Here is an 18,996-nt window from a genome sequence, read left to right as displayed (position 1 = left end):
GAAAGCGACCAATAACGACACTCACTAAGCTTCGATGATATCACACAGTCAATGATGTGTTATCTTCTAAACTTCCCATAGTGAACAGAACGCTTTCCATCTATGAATGTGGTTTACCAAAAATATTTAATTATGACTTATGAGTTACATAATTATCTTTTGCATCCCTGCCAATTTCCCCTAAAAATCATATTGATGGTACAGTCCTCGATCTATACACATTATGCCATGATTCTGTGTCCTACTGTGGAGTAGTCCTGAGGCCCCAGATCAAAAACATTGTCAAAACCATAAGGGGAATCAAAAATTTCCCCTTTGGATCGAATTCCCCTTATAAGGTATACCTCGTTTTCAGACGTAATTCCCCCTGTGGACGATTTCATAATATATATAAGTAAATATTGCGTGATCTGTCATGTACCCGCTTTTTCTGGCCTATGTATTGTATAGGCATTAAAATCATTGCCAAATTTGATTTCACCTCGGACTTCGGTCTGAGTTATAATTATGAAGCTGCATTTTACAAAGAAACATAATATTGCATACTATCAAGTACACTGCTCAATTTAACCATACACATCTGTTCATCCTTACTGCATGTACCACCAAGATGACACTATTATTCGTACTCGTATCTTAACATTACAGAGCAAACTGCAACTTCGACAACAATAATGTTCTCATTTTGCTGTGTAGACTGTGACTCATCAGGATATAATGAATTGATATTGCGTTCGCTTTAGATTTTGAAGTCTTTTCCACTTTTCTCTCATCACTATACCGCGTGCAAACAAATGGTTGTTTCATGTCAAGTTTTCCTTACTTTTTCGGTTGGGTTGTCGTCATCCTAGACGAATCCTGAGTGGTATCAAGCATAGCTGTCCCCGAGGTGTTAGCATCGTTGTTCCCTTCCGCATCTGCCATTTTGATGAAGCCGTTTGCTTTCAAGGAACACGAAAATGATCTGGCTCAGAGTATCAAGTAAATCACGAAGCTCTGAACATGTCGCTGGACATGTCGTTGAGATTTTTTTAATTTATTTTTTATTTTTTAACACATCTTCAGTCTGGGAGCATGTAGTATCATTATCAATAGTTTATTATCAACATATCATACGTCTGGTAGTTTCATTCATTTACCTCGGCAGAAAATGAGAGAAATAAAAAAAAAAAGGAAAACAATAGGTATGAATAGGGCATATAATCGCATGGAACGGTATAAAATCAGCACGATTGCGAAGGAATGGGCAAAGGAAGCCTGAACGTTGTGATATTATTTCGCAAGTCAGTAAGTGTAAAATGTCACTATTTAGGGTTCTCAAACTATCGACAACAGCTATATGATTATGGCTAAGAGTTAAGTGATCGTAGTTGCAACTGCTTTGCTTGTTACTAATAATACACACACACACACACACACACACACACACATATATATATATATATATATATATATATATATATATATATATAATACATATTATACATGTACACAGTCATGTATATCAATTCTAGACACTGAAATTTTAACTTTGTTGTAACGGGAATTTGGCGGATCCAGGTGGGGGCGCACGTACTCGACTGCACTGTATTATAGTACGTGATAGGTTTCAGAGCCTGTATCAGTTCTGTATGGTTAAGGGTCAGCAATATTTACATAACGTATTATGCAACAATGCTCAAGGGCAAATTCAAGAGAAACGCCCCACCATTTTATTTGCTTTTGTTCTGATTGTACAGTTTGGTAATAAGGATTTTTTTTTTCAGTACGTCAAAAATACCATAATATTTGACGAAACCATAACTTTGCAAGACCAAAGTATTTCACTTAATTGCCTAGTAATTCACTGGCTTCGTCATAAGATTTTGTGGAATTTGATTCATATTTACTTTCCAGCCACTCATTGACCACAATCGCAGCGCGTTCTGATACAAACGACCAAAAAAAAAAAAAAATCCCGAAAAGCACATTATTAACAAGAACCCCCCCCCAATGCATACAGTGTGAAAGCACAATGGCATTAGCAAAAGTTATGAGAAGCACTTTCCCGTTGACTGAGCATAACTTGTATATGTTTTCATGTTATGTCTTTTGTTACTCATTCCATATTTCCCCATATGAAAACATTACATTTACAAAAAACAATAACTTATTGCCTTGGTTCTCACATTAGAATCACATGTTGATGCTAAATTATTGAGCAAAATATTATTAAAATATATTAAAAAAAATTATGTGCGCAATAAAGGAAAAACTGGAGGCGATGACGTCATCAACTCATCTAATTTGCATAATGGTCGCGACCAACATCGCTAATGTGTGAAAACATGTAAGAGGTCTATTACTTGTTTAGTCTGTGTTCGACTGTCATGTCACTTTTACAATCCTATATAGGTATATTGCTCTTGTTGCTTCTTCGTACTTGGGATGGTATAGAGTAATTGTCCACTTGAACATAAATTAGCATTGGCACTGTAAGAAGTGATTCTTCTTCTCTGTCCCGCTTCATTTTGATAAATGATTTTTTTTTTTTCACGAAGTCTTTGTTCTTTTGGAATATAGGACCTTATACTTATTTGCTATAATTTTCTCTTTCGCACCGCAGAGACTCAAACACAAAAATGAAGACGGTTCTCTGTGTTACGTTTGCGGTCGTTGTTATCCCGTCAACACTATGCTGTTTGCCCAGCTGGAACGGAAACCAGGGACAGGATTTGTGCAAGGGCCTTGACTGCCCCACATTTCAGGAGGAATATGTTGGAAAGGTAATCAGTTTGATTTTCAAACTTGCTCTTCGCATACCAACGGCGTGGCCAGGATTTGATCTTGGGGGGGGGGGGGGGGGGGGGGGCGGTTAGTCTGCGACGGAGCGAAGCGACCGAGCCCGAGCGAGCGGAGCGAGCGAGGTAGGGAGGGTGTGGGAGGGGTGTCCCCTCTCCCACGGTAAGAACTTTTTGCATTTTGATGTTGTAAATGGTGCAATTTGATGCACGTTTTTGCGCGTTTTATCGACGTGAAACAGTCCCACTTGTTTAAGATAGCAGTATATTTTGATGTAGATTATTTATTGAACAATTTGCCTATAAAATGGTATAATTTAGATACACTTCTTGTATTAATTCTTTTCACTGAATATCATGAACAAGACTGAACCCGAGCGAGCGGAGCGAGCGAGGGGGAGGGGAGGGTGTGGGAGGGGGGTGTCCCCCCTCCCACGGTGAGAATTTTATGCACATTGATGTTGCAAATGGTGCAATTTGGATGCATGTTTTTGCGTGTTTTAACGAGTTGAAACAGTCCCACTTGTTTAAGGTTGCAGTATATTTTAGTGTAGATTATTATTGAACAATTTGCCTATAAAATGGTATAATTTAAATACACTTCTTGTATTAATTATTTTCACTGAATATCATGAACGAGACTGAACCCGAGCGAGCGGAGCGAGCGGGGGGGGGGGGGAGGGGGGTGTCCCCCCTCCCACGGTGAGAACTTTTTGCATTTTGATGTTGCAAATGGTGCAATTTGATGCATGTTTTTGCGTGTTTTAACGAATTGAAACAGTCCCACTTGTTTATGGTTGCAGTATATTTTAGTGTAGATTATTATTGAACAATTTGTCTATAAAATGGTATAGTTTAAATACACTTCTTGTATTAATTCTTTTCACTGGATATCATGAACGAGACTGAACCCGAGCGAGCGGAGCGAGCGAGGGGGGAGGGGAGGGTGTGGGAGGGGGATGTCCCCCTCCCACGGTGAGAACTTTTTGCATTTTGATGTTGCAGATGGAGCGATTTGATGCATGTTTTTGCGTGTTTTAACGAGTTGAAACAGTCCCACTTGTTTAAGTATTATTTTAGTGTAGATTATTATTGAACAATTTGCCTATAAAAAGTAATGGTGTCATTTAAATAATCTTCTTGTATTAATTCTTACACTGAATATCATGAACGCTGTCTGTTCAGCAATCAAACAGAAAAAGCATGAAGACGAGGGTGTAGATAGGGGCATATCCCCTCCCACACGAAGGTGATTTTGCATTTTCAGACCTGAAATTCAGTGATCTGGTGCAAATTTTTGGTGCAATACTTTTTCACCGAAGTGTTAAAATCACGGAGTTTAGCTCTTATTCCGAATGTGCATCATCTGTGTGTATGTACATGTACAAAGTCTATAGTGAGGTAGAGCTTAGGGGAAGGGGATTCCCCCTCCCGCTCGTAGAGCTTTTGCGTTTTTAGAATTGAAATAAAGCGATCTGGAGCACACTTTTTTGTGGAAAATTTGGAAATTGTCATTCCCAAAAATGTACTAAGTCTATAGTGGGTAACAAGCAATGGAAGGGTGGCGAGATACCTCTCACATATTCAAGGGAGCCTTTTTTTTCAGTTTTAAGCTTTTAGAACTGAAATTCAACAATCTGGCGCTCACTTTTGTTGGAATATCTTGAAATTTGTCAATCAGAAGAGAAGTGTAGCAAGTCTGTGGGAGGAGATTCTGTATAATTTTCTGATTGCAGTTAAACATTTTGGTGCACACATTTTGTGTCATATTTGGAAAACTGTTTATGTTCAAAGTGTAGCCAAAGTCTACTTCTATGCATGGGGGGGGGGGGGGGGGGAGGGGCGAGCGAGCAGGGAGAAGGCGTGGGCGAGTGTTATCTCCACCCTTCCCGTACGATGGAGCTTTTGCCTTTTTAAGGTTGAAATTGAGATATCTCGTATACGCATATTTGATGAAATATTTGGGAAATCATAAAAAAATGATGGGGGGGGGGGACTGAGAGAGGAAAGGGTCCATTAAAAGGGGAAATTTCCCTTGTACATGAGGGAACTTTGAGTTTTCGGAATATAAGTGATAAGTCTTGTGCACTCAGAATTATTCATAATTTTTTGTAAATCTAAAAAGTGTACTAAGCTAGGGAAAGAGGCAGAGAGGGGGAGGGTTTGGGAGGGGGATAGGGAGGGGGGTATCCCCCTCCCAAGCACGAGAGATTTTGCATATTTTGAATTGAAATTCAACGATCTGGTGCACACTTTGAGTGAAATATTCAAAAAATATGATCTCATTTGATGAAAGGTTGCAAAGGAGACCCGCTTCATGTGCATGCATACAGTATACACGCATTTTTTTTTCCGCCTCCCAAATCCTCGGTCCAAATCTTAGGGGGGGGGGGGGCGACCGCCCCCATCGCCCCCCCCCCCTGGCTACGCCAGTGTCGCGTACAGAAATGAGAAAATTTCCGTATACCGTTATAATGCCTCATGATCATTTGCACTTCGTTACAATGTGAGTTGCAGAAATGAATATCACAAACGATGTAATTTTCGTGCCTTATGATGCACAGGATAGAGAGGATCAGTGAGAATTGGATGCGCGGGTTTGACTTTGGAACTGTTTAAACCCATGAAGCGCAGCGAGTGGGTCTTAGACTACTGTATTTCAAAGTTAGGTGAGAGCATCCGATCCTCACCGATCCACGAAATAGGCCTGTACATCATGCGTGTTATAAAATGGACCCGTTAATTCATGAAATTCAATCATTTTCCCTATCATGAGTCCGTTACACTTACAACACTATACAAGGCTTGAGCCGTGCATTTAGATTTTACCGGGCGCATGATGACATGCGTTCGGATTTTAACGGACGCACGGCTCAGTGCAGATTAGAAGAAAAATATCGATGCATGATAACTGACCAATCAGGTTACAGAAATTCTAAAGCCCATTTTATGTCATTAGTTATCATAGCGCTCACACAAACATCCCTTCACCTGCAGAACTACGAGGAACGTCTTTACGAGGCGGCGAACTGGGTGGGTACTCAGGTCCTTGGATTGAAGTACGACAAGGCAGTGTCAGAGGGGTTCCATCGTGACTTCGACTACATCCAGGGGAACAACGAAGCAGGTCAGTTCGTTGGTTTTCGACGAGACAGTCAGCCGAGGACCGTCCCCTATATTTTTCAGAACTTTGCTACTTGAAGATTTCCTTTTTAGAAGTCGTCGTCCACCCTTGTGGTGATGCTGAGCCTTGTCAAAGGCATGCAGTGAGTGTATAACTGTCCCAATGTTTAGGTGTTTCACCGCTTTTCGTTACATGCAAGCAAGAAACTTACCTTTCGGTTAAAAAAAAAAATCCTTCGTTGTGTTTGAGTTTAATGACTTATTTTACATGGCCGCTACAAACAATTACATGGCTAGAAGTAAGCAAACACATGGCCAGCGACTTTCAGTCCCTTTTCGAGGAACACAGGTTAGTAAGCAATGTATGATGCGGATAAAGTGCCTTTAAACACGATTAAAGGGATCGTATAGTGTTGGTTGAGACCTAACTTCTCTTTACTATCATTTTTAGGTAAAATAATGACAAACTTCTTTTGAGATCTGAAAGAGCATATATTTCGAAGAGGTCTTCAATGTTTATTCCATGAAAATTAGTTTTGAAATGGCTGAGATATCCAAAACAGAGCGATCGCAATATAAAATGAGACCCATCTTTTATTACAATCGCTTTGTTTTAACTTGTTTTTGGAAGTATCTTCTCGGCAATTCCAAAACCGATTTTCATCAAATAAACTATGAATTCCTCTTAGAATGATATGCTCTATTATTTCATAAATGGTTTCTTGGTATCTCGCAAAAAGTTAAAAGCCCAAACCTCATCTCCACCAATACTATACCATCCCTTTAACCCTTTCTGAAGGGCACAACTTCACCGATGAACTCACATATAGTGTGCATCAGGACTGAGGGTCCATGGTTTCATCCATTCAGCCACATTAATACCTTCCATATTTGAAATCAGCCAGACTAAAGCTTTCTTAAACTGCTTTGCTTCAACTATATTTTTGAAACAGGAATGAAAATCCCCATGACAGTCCCAGTTGCCACCCGGGTGATTCCAGGACAGGGACCAGCATGCGAGTCTAATTTTACCATTTACTTCTTCGTCCCACATGACATTCAGTCCAACGCTCCTCAGCCAACGGATGAGAACGTCTTTATTGAGAAGTTTCCCCAGCAGCGAGTCTACGTACGGTGGGTATATTTTATTATGTACAACTGCGATGCTCATAATTTCCTATGATATTCTCTATACTTGTTTTATTCTTATTCCGTGTGTATGGATATTACTTGAGTTTATTCTCTTGCGTGGAAGTGTGACGCCAAGTTGAATATGTGCCGCTTTTCTTTGGTTTTCTGTTATTTGTGTATGTGTGCATGGGAAATCATGTTTGCCTCTGTCACTTCTTGCTATTTTTGTATGTGTGGGTGTGTGTCTGTATGTATGTTTGCGCGTACGCACACGTATGTGTGTGTGTGTGTGTGTGTGTGTGTGTGTGTGAGTGTGTTTGAATGTTCCTACGCCTCTTTTACTTAACCCATCGGACAACGATTTCTGTTTGCTGTTTGCTATAAACATGTTATACCAGCTCTCATTACATTTGCAAATCTTTCTAAATCGCTCAATTAGAATCTGTTTTTATTATAAAAATGGTTATCTCTACCTCAACTCGTCATAATGATAAAGATTTCAAACATTTTCTGCTACAAAAGGATCTTAGAAGTCTCCATCTTATTTGTTCAACTGCAGTGAGACATACGCAATGCAATCTTAAATCAAGAAATGTATTCATTGCGACATAAGGAAGTGGTAATATCAATATCCAAATTTGCCGATCTTGTATAGGTACTGTAATAGTCTAATGTTTATTACGGTTGCAAAGGTGCCTTTCAAAAGGACATCTGTGCAGTTCTGACCTTTTTACCTGACATAAACACTTCAGAACACGTTTATTATCTTCGACTTTGTGCTCTCGGTGAAACCGTGGCAGGAGAGAGGAGTGGAAACGGAAGGGGCAGAAAATTATAATTTTTTCAGCCTATGCCATCTTAAAAGACTCATAACATATTGCCGTGTCAGGAAAAAGAACGCATGATTAGTTTTCATATTTTTTCATTGTCGCTTCAACCTTATAGTTACGTTTAGATAGTGATCCTTCACATCGAGGATTTAAAGCCAACTTCGAGCATAAGCTCTATGGAACGCAAAGTGTTGCACGGTTGATTTCGTTACAAAATCAGTCATCGACTGTGCGACACTATGTCTTGGCGCCCAATAGAGCTTGTTCTCGAAGTTAAAGATCACATTTTGAACTCTTGAAACAGAGGCAGATATTTCCATAACGTGTTTTGTCTCCTTTTGTTAGGCACACGAGCACGGGATAACCACCCTATCTTACAAAGAATGTGTCACTTTTTGGAAGGATTTATCAGCATCGTTAGGCCTATATGATGTGCCCCATTAGACATGTGGGGGGTCATGACGGGGAGGAATGCGGTATGAAACAAAGCAATGTGTCATTTTTGCCATGACGATGTGTGAGCACGAACTAAAAAAAGGGAAAGTTTAACATTTTAAACGAATATTTATAGGCTTGTAGGAAATGGGGGGGGGGGGGGGGAGGGCACATCTTCCACACCCTCACCTAACCCTCCATCCCCGCCCCTCCCCTCCGCGGGTTCTTGTACCCTTAGTTGTAGATGTAGAACGTTAGAACGTTGAGGTCGGCATTCTTTCAATTTAAAGTACATGTATGGTTAACGAGAAAAAAAGGGACGATATTCATAAACAGGGTGATTTATACATTTCTGGAAAGCTTAACCCTATTATAACTGGGGGGTCAAATTGACCCCCCTCGACATTTCGCGCCACGATTTTTGAGACCAAATTTGCGACGTCCGGGTACATCGTTCTGAATTTACACAATGTTTTGCATAATTAAGCATGTCAACCCGAAAACAGCTCAAATTTATGAATTCGTGTGCAAATCCAATGCAAATTGTGTTTTTTTTTTGGTCTAATTGATATAAATTAGATTATTTCAACTTTTGAACATTGAAATTAATCAATTCTAATGTAGATAAGCTTGAAAAAGTGCCTGCAACAAATTTTGGCCAAAAAAAACAAACAATAGAAAACAAAAGGTCGAATAAACAATAAGATACATAAGAAATTAACAAAACAATAAAAAACAAAAGAAACTGATTATGATTGTGCTATTTTATTACAAGAAAATTGCTCGATGTGTCTTGAGGAACTCTGACACAAAAATTTAGCAATCCTTCATTCTTTTTGATGGAGGTGAAAAAATGATTTCATGCGTAAATTTGCATAATTGATTTATTAAAAAATATAAAATCAACATTTTTCTTTTATATGACCATGTAATCTTGTAGTTGACATCCGGCTCTATGCTCAGGCAAAATTTTGCGGCGATCGCGCGATCGGCGGCCGAGATCTGAAGGGGGGGGGGGAGTCAATTTGACCCCCCCCCCCCAATAAAAACTGGCTCTCAAATAACCCAGTTAAAATAGGGTTAAGTCTCTAGAAATATGAATAATTAACTTTCAGAAGGTAAAAACGTCTCCAGAACGATGGAGAGATGGTGTTTTGAGACCCTTTTTAGACCACCAGAACCCGATCTGACGGCGAAATTTAGGTGACCAAAATTATGACGTCACGAAATGTGCGCTGTGCTACCACTCCATCCACACAGTGGGCTCCGTCTATGGAGGGCCGTTGTGGACGTGGTTTGTTTGGGGCATACGTATGGAGAGACAGTGTGCCCGTTTCCATGTATGCCCCAAACGAGTTGTGTCCGCAGAGGCCTTCCATATCCGTCGCCTCTCCCTCGCTTCTTCTACCACTCCGACTTTGCCACTGTCACTATCAGTGTCATTATCAATGTCATCACTCAATTCACTCTCGATGCCAAATTCAACGTCTTTCCGTACAATGTAAGGTAAAGATTTGCCGTTTTGATGTCTCAGCCGAGAAAGCAGATGCGACTACAGACAGGCCAGATATTGCATCCGCTCACCAAGAAATACGTGCTTTATGAATGGCGGCCTCGATGTCTCGCTGCACTCGTAAAGGGTTTTGTTGATTTCGTGACGTCATATTTTAGGGTTCGAAAAAAACGGCTGTTTCAGAGCGAATATCGGTAAAGCAAATCAGTCGGTTTTAACTCGCGATTTCTCAGTGGCTCGAGTATCTTTTAATAAATCACATTAAAAATCTGTTTTAGGAGACATTTTCCTGTACTTTGACACCTTCTTTTATATGATTTTCTTCATTTAAATGTCTCGTTCACCATACTTTAAACTCTAAAGACAGCATTTGAAAAACTTTCTCCGTGTCTGTTGTTCCCTCTCAGCTCCTTCTCTGGTCGCGCCTATGAAAAGGACTGGCTGGAAAACGCCGCGCAACTTGGTGAGGATCTTCGAGCCGACAATCGCACTTTTGTGACGTCATACTACTACACTGCAGGCTACGACTCTCCCTTCACCATATTTTTTCGACACAACGAAATCTGGTTCATTGCCACAGACTAGTGAAATTGAGGTGGTAGTGTTTATGCCGAAGACTGCTCGAAATTGCTTTCATCGATAATCGTCTGCCGAAATCGTATTTTTGTATACCCTTATTAAAAAAAAAAAGGACAAAAAACTGTAGGCAAACTATTGATTGCTTTAATATACCAAATGGAAAATCAACTTTATTTTTTTTTTTTGGACGACAAACAAATAAAGAACACCAATCATTATAGTACAGCCATTAGTAGCTGATTGCGTGAATTTACCCTGCTGGAAATAATACAGCGTTCCACAGTATGTTCACACTGTGCTGAGGGTTTTTATAGGGAAATTCACATAGTACAACACTGTAAGCTGATGATTCACAATGTGTTCACACTCTTAAAACGCTCGAATCTAACAGTGTGAAGATATTTCACGCTATGTTCACATTGTGTTTCACATTGTGAGACACTGTGTTCTTTTCAACAGGGACAGTGTGATTAAACGACAGTTTTTGAACCTCGGTTAGTGTTGAATGCTGTCGGATATAGTTTGTTTTACTTTTTATGAATAATGATTCCAAAGAGGTTTCCACACCTCTCCCTCAATAATTGAATAGTTTGCGAGGACAAAATATTGATAAACACTCGTGCCAATTTTTTTCATTAAAAAATAGGTCGGGTCTGTGCTCTGCATTCGAGAAGAGAGTGCTTGACTTTCACTTTCACAAACTTATCAAACCGCTCTTCTGGTATAAGTGATGATTTGTAGTATAGATACATAAAATTAAGAATGTGAAACCATGAATGTATAATCACGGTATCATACGCATGCGTTGTAGATACGGGGGCATCCCACGAGACCGACACCCACGAGTCATACGGTCCACGAGACCGACATCAATAATAGGTCCATGAGTCATACAGCCCAAGAGTTATACGGCTCAGGAGTCATACAGCCCATGAGTTCGACACTACGCACAAAAGACTCATGAGACCGACACTAAGCAAACATAGCCCACGAGACCGACACTAAGCAATAAAGGCTCATGAGACCGACACTAAGCAAAGAAAGCCCACGAGACCGACAGTAGGCAAAAAAGACCCACGAGACCGACACTAAGTTATAAAGGCTCACGAGACCGACAGTAAGCAAAGAAAGCCCACGAGACCGACAGTAGGCAAAGAAGGCCCACGAGACCGACAGGATAAACAGCGCCATCTACATGTCAATCACCTGTACAGGGTGTTCCATGAACGGAAAAATAACATACTGGCGGTTGTAATTTCGTCACGCTATCAATTGAAAGATGGTGACCATCTACATAATTATGAACGACATCAAACATGTATTTCTACATACTTGGGGGTGGGGGCAAGTGTGTCAGGGAGCGACATCGTTATCAAGTGGAAAAATAGAATTGTATTCTTCATGCCCCCCCCCCCCAAAAAAAAAAAATAGAAAAATTAGTATTCTTCACCCCCCCCCTCCTAAAAAAAAGAAAAAAAAAACAACAACCCACAAATGAATTAAAAAGAGGGCAAGAACGATGTATGGATTAATTTTAGAGCTTGATAATGCCATCGTGCTATTTTGATAGGCTTTCCCAGTTTTTAGCTAGAAGATGGACAGGATATAATTTTTACCTCTTCTCTTTCCCGATTCACTAGTTACTTATTCTATTTTAGATATGCTACCCTCCTGCTTGGAAGTTTTGCAGTAAGATCTATTTGTAATTTTTTCTGTAACTATAATGTAATGCTACTGATTAAAACGTTTTATAGCGCACGGATTCACCTCAATTTGTGGCTTGTGTTATTCTCCTCCAAACAGTACCTTTTTTTTCGTGAAATACAATAGCTGTTTTCATGGATCCATCTAATTTTTTTCCGAATCCCTTACGCTACCTTAATAGACGATTACGTTATTTTCTTTTTATCTTTTATTAATACTAGTTCAACACCCTCGCAGGTTTACTGTCGAAAGATCTCTTACACACTTTTACTGTACTTTGTTCATTTTTTTTCACAAACAAACACCCATGCAAACACAATTAAAGATCCTGATCATTTCGGGGTGGGGGTGGGGGGGGGGGGCAACTGGTTGGGTAACAGGAGATGGCAACTCTTCTTTTCCATGTCTCATATCTTCGTATGCTATTATCAGGACACCCTATACAATTTATTGGTCTATAGGTGGCGCTGTTCATCCTGTCGGTCTCGTGGGCCTTCTTTGCTTAGTGTCGGTCTCGTGGGCCTTCTTTGCTTAGTGTCGGTCTCGTGAGCCTTGTATGCGTAGCGTCGGTCTCGTGGACCTTTGAAGTGTAGTGTCGGTCTCGTGGGCTTTGTTTGCTTACTGTCGGTCTCACGAGCCTTTTGTGCGTAGTGTCGGTCTCGTGAGCCGTATAACTCCTGGGCTTATCTTTGATGTCGAACTCGTGGGCTTTATTTACTCAGTGTCGAACTCGTGGGCTGTATAACTGGTGGGCTGTATGACTTGTGAGCAGTATGACTTGTGGGCTGTATGACTTGTGAGCTGTATAACTCGTGAGATGTATGACTCGTGGGTGTCGGTCTGGTGACGTGCACCCGTAGATACTGGTATCACACAAAGGATTTTTGTTGTTGTTGTTGTACAATGTTCTACATAATGTGTATGTGGATTTCCGTGGCTGTAGATTAAATGTGAATGACAGTAAAAGCAAAAAAGAACGTAATGATCTTATGAAAAAAATGTTATCGTGGAATTAACGTGTGTATAATTATTGCCTTGGTGATCTGACAAATGATTTCGTACCTTGCATAAGCCCTTAACGACACCTATCATATAAAGTTATATATACATATATGTATATATATACATAAATACTAGTATATATTTATATATATTATATATGATATATATATATATTTCATATTCATAAAAAAAATAAATGAATATATTTATATATACATGTATAATATACATATATATATATATTATATATATATATATACTTCATATTTATAAAAAAAATAAATGAATATATATATATATATATATATATATATATATATATATATACATACATGTGTATATATATATATATTGTCCGGTAGAAAATAATGAACCATGATCCACTCGAATCCTGTAGAAAACCTGTTCCAAATCACGTGTCTTATTTTCGATTTCTTGTCGCGTGTCAGGTTGACAGAGGTCGTGATATATCTAATAAGGTTTGCATTTTGTGTTCATATGTGTTTGTGTGTGTACGCGCGTATATATGTGTGTGAGAGAGGAAAATTAACTGGAATCTTGAATCTTGTGTCTCATAGATAACAAACATTCATACTCCTTTTATAAATACAGTGCACTCCAGTTATAACGAACACGGTTATAACGAAATTCCGGTTACCACGAAGTAAAAATTCAGGCCGCAACATTATCTTCTCTATGTTCATTCTCATATTTTTGTTTGGTCATAACGAAATTTTTGACATAATAAAAGAAAAGTACCGGTCTTGAGGACTTCGTTATAACGGAAGTCCAACGTAATTTCAACTCTTTCCCTTTCATACTTCATTTCATACTTTCATACTTCTCTTCATTGATCGTAGGCAGTTAATTCTTCTGTAAATGCATGCATCTCCAGGATGTGCAGTTATTCTTTCACTGCAGTATATTACCTACTTTCCGTTTCTTAAGATCACGCGCAAGTATGCTTCTCTCTGGTGTTTTGCCATGACTACTGTGTCCCATTTTCAGCAAATTCGACATCCGATTTATCACCTAAATCAAGTATGAAGATAAATAAAAACACGAGAAAAATATTGTTCCTATATCCTCGACAACATTTTGAGTGATGACGTGAAAGACAGAGCCACAAAAACCAGAGAGGAAGAAGAAGCTTGTGGAAAAGATTCTTTGTGGGCTGATCTTGTAGCATTTGATTTTATAGTTTATACCTCTGACTTTACGGGATGCACTTTGTCTGAATTGATCTATGTCGCAGAACAATTGTGACAGGAAAGGCATTACCTTCGTCTATATCAGTTGACTGTAAACAGTCTTGTAGTGGCGGAACGCTTTATTTGACATTAAGTGTAGCAATAAGCACAAAAACAAAAACAAAGAACCTGTTTACATACATGTACATACATACAAATGAGCGCAATACATTTGAAGCAGAATTTTGAGTTTACCTCGTGCAAAATAATGTATTTCCCGACTTATAGTTTCAACTTTGTTCAGTATAGTCTTTGAATAGAAGTGTTCGGAAAGAATACCAGTAGATACACTTAAAGGAATGCGCTTAACACATCATTTATTAGCGTTCACAATTCTCAAACAAAGAATAATGTAAAAACCTAGGGTTTCGGAACTTACAGACATTTTCCACCATGGAAGACCCTTTCTATATCATTGTACTCAGTATACAATCATGATACAGTCACAGAGTTCATAATAAAAGCGCTAGATTCCTTAATCAAAACGTTAGAGTGTGGTGTATAATACATTGCACTACAGTGCACTCCAGTTTTAACGAACACAGTTATAACGAAATTCCGGTTACAACGAAGTAAAGATTAAGACAGCAACATTATCCACTCTTTGTTTTGTATCGTTTATTTGTTCGGTTATAACGAAAATCGATACAACAAAAGAAAACTGCCGGTCCCAAGGACTTCGTTATCACGGGAGTCCACTGTATTACTATTCACTGACTATGGGGCTGAACCAGCGTTTGGTAAGTCTTGTTATAATTATGGACGACATATCAACTTTTGTTCAGTTCTGCCGAAGAACACAATTCGCGACCACCTGTCTATAGCGACCATCTGCCTTTATTATACACGGCCACTACAAGCAATTCCCCCAGAAAGAAAAAGCCATGCAAACGACCCTGATTAAAGAGGCCACTTGTCTGTATCGGACGGCCCCTTTTTTCGTCCCCATAGACAGGTTGGAGTGTATTTACCACAAATTTGCCAATATGATAGCCAGAAAATGGAATTTGAATCCTCTGTGCTACCAATTTAAAATCAGTCATAAAGTTAGGAGGTATCCTGTTTGTAACCGAAACAGACCATCATTATGTCACATAATGAAAACAACAGGGTATCACTTGGAAGGAAAATTTCATTTTACCTCGTGAAACATTTTTTTTTTTTTTATACAGCAAAATTAAAGATCAAATATACGAATAACCAAACCACTAAAACATGGTTTCTAGGACTTGGGATGTATTTAACATGACAAAGTATCACGAGTTGATTTCAGGTTCGATGTTCAATCATACCGTATGTCCCAGAAAAAAAAAATACAACGGTACCCTCCGCACCAATAACTTTAAAATAGTGAATCAATCCAAATATACTTTCAGGGTGCGTAACTATAACTTATTACCCACAATCTACACAAAACCCCATTCGCTTTACTTGAGTGGTCAAAGAGAAATGAGGATTTTTGTAGAGCATGTCGGGAATCCTTTCCCTCCAAGTTCTGTCCATTGTGTTCGCACGGTCACTGACATTGATTATGCAGTTCCGAGAGCATCCAAGCGCTAAACTTGGAAGAATCAGACTCAATAATTTATGACTTGTTTTATAACGATCTTCATTTCCGTGTGACCACTTTACAAAAATGAATGGGGGTTTTCTGCAAAATCAAGGCTCTGTAACAGCATTCAGATAATCTAATCATACTGGAAGTTATCAATGAACTGGTTGTATTTTTTTGGGGACATATTGTACATGTAGTACACTGCACTCCCGTTACAACGTAATACTCGGGACCGGCGGTTTTTCTTTCGTTATTTCCAATTTCCGTTACTGCCACACAGTCAGAGCTACCAAGTCTCACGCATTCTGCGTGAGACTAAAGCATTTATGGGCCATCTCACGATCTCACGCATGGCACCCATTTTTCTCACTCATCGGGCAAAGTCTGCAACTTGGGCCTATAATAATGATCATAGCTCAAAAGATGAAAGTGATAGTTGCAATTGAAGGTATATTTCTCTTTTGTCTTTCAAAATAAGTAAAAAATAGTCACTTAAGTATGCACCTGATCGCACCATAGAGCTAAAAATTTGAAAATCTCCCTACCATGGGAGGCCACAGGGGGAAAAAACCCCTCCCACACCCTCGCTCGCGCGCACATTCATGCGCCGAGATGCTAAGTTATGAAAATCTCACTCATGATTTTTTTTTTGAACTTGGCATCCCTGCACAGTCAGGAAAATTATGTAGAAATAATCATATACTCAGTAGGTGGTGGTTTGAGGATCTGAATTTTTACGTCGTTGTAACGAGAATTTCGTTAGAACCGTATTCTTTTACAACGGGAGTGCACTGTATTGATACAATATTGTTAATCTCTGCTCGTGTACTCGTTGTTTCGATAATAGGCATACACGTAACCGATAAATTCATAACAATCACAGACACATTTAGACATGATATTCAGATGTAGTCCTAATCAATACTGGCAATGTATATGAAGTGAGAGTGGCTATAAAACACAAAGGACAAGTTAAAAAAAAGACTAACCAAAAAAAAAAAAAAAAGACAGACATCCAAATTTCACGAGGAGAACAGGATGTAGAGGAGACAGAGAGAGAGAGAAAAAAAAGAAAGGAGTGGATTTCTTTTCTCCTTCTTAGAACAGTAGAATAGGACTTGTTTCAGGGGCGGATCCGGAATTCTGTAAAGGGAGGCGCAACTAACATCCGTGGTGCCACTTCTGGGTTTTATTTCTTTTTTTACAAATTTCTTTTGGGTTTTTTTTTTAACGAAAAATATAGGAAGGAGGCGTGCGCCGGTTGCGCATCCTCTGGATCCGCCACTGTGTTTGAACTACTCGTGCTCTCTCATAGTGTTAGTGATCCAGTCGAGATAGTATGTCACACGCGTGTACAAGTCAAATTCCCGGCAGGTGGGGGGAGAATTCTCATTGCAGGCGTGTGAAAAGCTGACCACTCCCACTTGCACGAAGGTTGGAGACACTGCTTCGCGCAGTACAACCAGCGGCCCACCGGAATCACCTTTTTCCACGTGTTTTTCACGATTTGGCAGACCTGCGCACAACTGCTTGGTCCCGTCGTTGATATCACACATATTTCCTTCGACAATTCTCATCATGAGCTTCTTCATCTTGAATCTTTCTTCTCCGGTTGATTTCCTTCCCCAGCCAGAGACAGTTGCTCTAAGATCTGTCAACGTCCGCACTACAAATACAAGTGAGTGTGGTTAGTACAGTGGAATATGTATTCCAGCGTGATTTTTGTGCCAAAATTGCTTTTCGGGGCTAACTTTGTCAATTTGTGGATGCTGATGCCGAAGAGTACTGTTTATCCGATATTCTCAGCCGAAAATTTTAAACAACAGATACTTTTTGTCCTATATCTCGACTGAAGGAAGAGGATGAAAATAATGTAGAATAGTGATAGTGAATTAATCATGTTTCTGATAACACAGATTTCATTAAAACCATTACTTTGGTTATTCATCATCAGGTTTAGGGGCCATCTTGAATTTCAACATGGCCCAAATAAAAAAAAAAAATATATCGACTGAGTGATGAAAAGCATTAAAAGTGGTGGCAATAGATATTCTACCTATGTTTGTGATAGCAAGGAGTTATCTAAATCATCAGTTTTTGTTCAATTTACTCATCAGGCTTGGCGGCCATGTTGAATTTCAATATGGCTGCCAATCTTATAGCTTTTGCCAAGTATTTCGACTTGCAAGCGACAAAAAGTATTGTAAACAGTGGCAATTCCTACAGTGTATTTTCTTCTTCGATGAGACCACAAATTTCACCTCAATCATACATCATCAGAATTGACAGCCATTTTGAATTTCAATATGGCCACCAATCAAGGTTGCCGGTCAGTTTTGAAGTCACTGGAGCGATGAGTTGGGGGCCTACTATCTATTTTGCGGCTTCAATACGTTTGCCTTTCACACATACGTGGTTTGTGTTATAAGAAGTTACATTTAAAGGGATGGCTAGTAACTGATCAGTAGGGAATAAGTGGGAATTCTGGGGAATGATTGTTCCAATTCTTGTGGGATTAGATTCATTTAAGATTACATTATATATCTATTGTTGTGTAAAAATTATTTGCTTCAGAACGGTCTCATATTCAAGTGACATGCAGTTTAATGTCCCGTCACTGTACAAGCATGCTAACCTGGAAACATTAAACTGCATAGTGAGACCATTCTGAATCAAATAATTTTCAAACAACAATAGATACATAATGTACTCTTAAATGAATCCCATAAGGATTTGAACAATCATCCCTCAGCATATCCACTTGACTGGTTCCCACTGATCAGTTACTAGCAATCCCCTTTAAGGCCTGGTCAGATCACGGAAAGATCAGGCAAATATCACCAACTGTGTTGTACGCACTTTAAGCGCATGGGCACATTAAGGCCCCAAATAGGGCGAATTCGTGGTTGTGCGCGACGACTGATGTCCACTGAAAACCACGCATTATAGTCTGTGCATATTCACTAATGAACTGCGTATGAATCGCGCATAATTCGCGCATGAATACGATAGTGGCAACATTTTCCCGAACGATCACTGATATTCCACGCATATTTCGCGCGTTGTTCACTCAAGAACTAGGTAAACTTCGCAT

The 18,996-nt window shown here is 39.4% G+C and overlaps 2 protein-coding genes across 2 annotated transcripts in view; one reads left to right on the top strand and one right to left on the bottom strand.

Moving 5' to 3' along the window:
* The first annotated feature begins 2,609 nt into the window (after positions 1–2,609).
* Positions 2,610–10,521, top strand: LOC140240965 (heme-binding protein 2-like). The gene is made up of 4 exons (XM_072320738.1): positions 2,610–2,765; positions 5,778–5,907; positions 6,857–7,037; positions 10,220–10,521. Exons 1-4 carry the CDS (start codon positions 2,622–2,624, stop codon positions 10,395–10,397), a joined length of 633 nt encoding a protein of 210 aa, XP_072176839.1. The 5' UTR covers positions 2,610–2,621; the 3' UTR covers positions 10,398–10,521.
* Positions 10,522–17,197: 6,676 nt separating this feature from the next.
* LOC140240895 (complement factor B-like) overlaps positions 17,198–18,996 on the bottom strand; it is a 94,604-nt gene continuing 92,805 nt past the window's right edge. The window contains exon 17 of the mRNA XM_072320673.1: positions 17,198–17,568. Within this exon, the coding sequence (XP_072176774.1) occupies positions 17,198–17,568 (371 nt within the window). The remainder of the gene's footprint in view (positions 17,569–18,996) is intronic.

The sequence above is a fragment of the Diadema setosum genome, chromosome 17 (genome assembly GCF_964275005.1).
Source record: "Diadema setosum chromosome 17, eeDiaSeto1, whole genome shotgun sequence".
Lineage (NCBI taxonomy): Eukaryota > Metazoa > Echinodermata > Echinoidea > Diadematoida > Diadematidae > Diadema > Diadema setosum.
Note: the sequence above shows the minus strand (reverse complement) of the source record. Positions and strands in the feature narration are given on the sequence as shown.

Coding starts and splice junctions, on each gene's coding strand:
- LOC140240965 (XM_072320738.1), top strand. CDS start 2,622: ATGAAGACGGTTCTCTGTGTTACGTTTGCGGTCGTTGTTATCCCGTCA. Junction 2,766..5,777: donor AGGAGGAATATGTTGGAAAG/GTAATCAGTTTG, acceptor CTTCACCTGCAG/AACTACGAGGAACGTCTTTA. Junction 5,908..6,856: donor CCAGGGGAACAACGAAGCAG/GTCAGTTCGTTG, acceptor TTTTTGAAACAG/GAATGAAAATCCCCATGACA.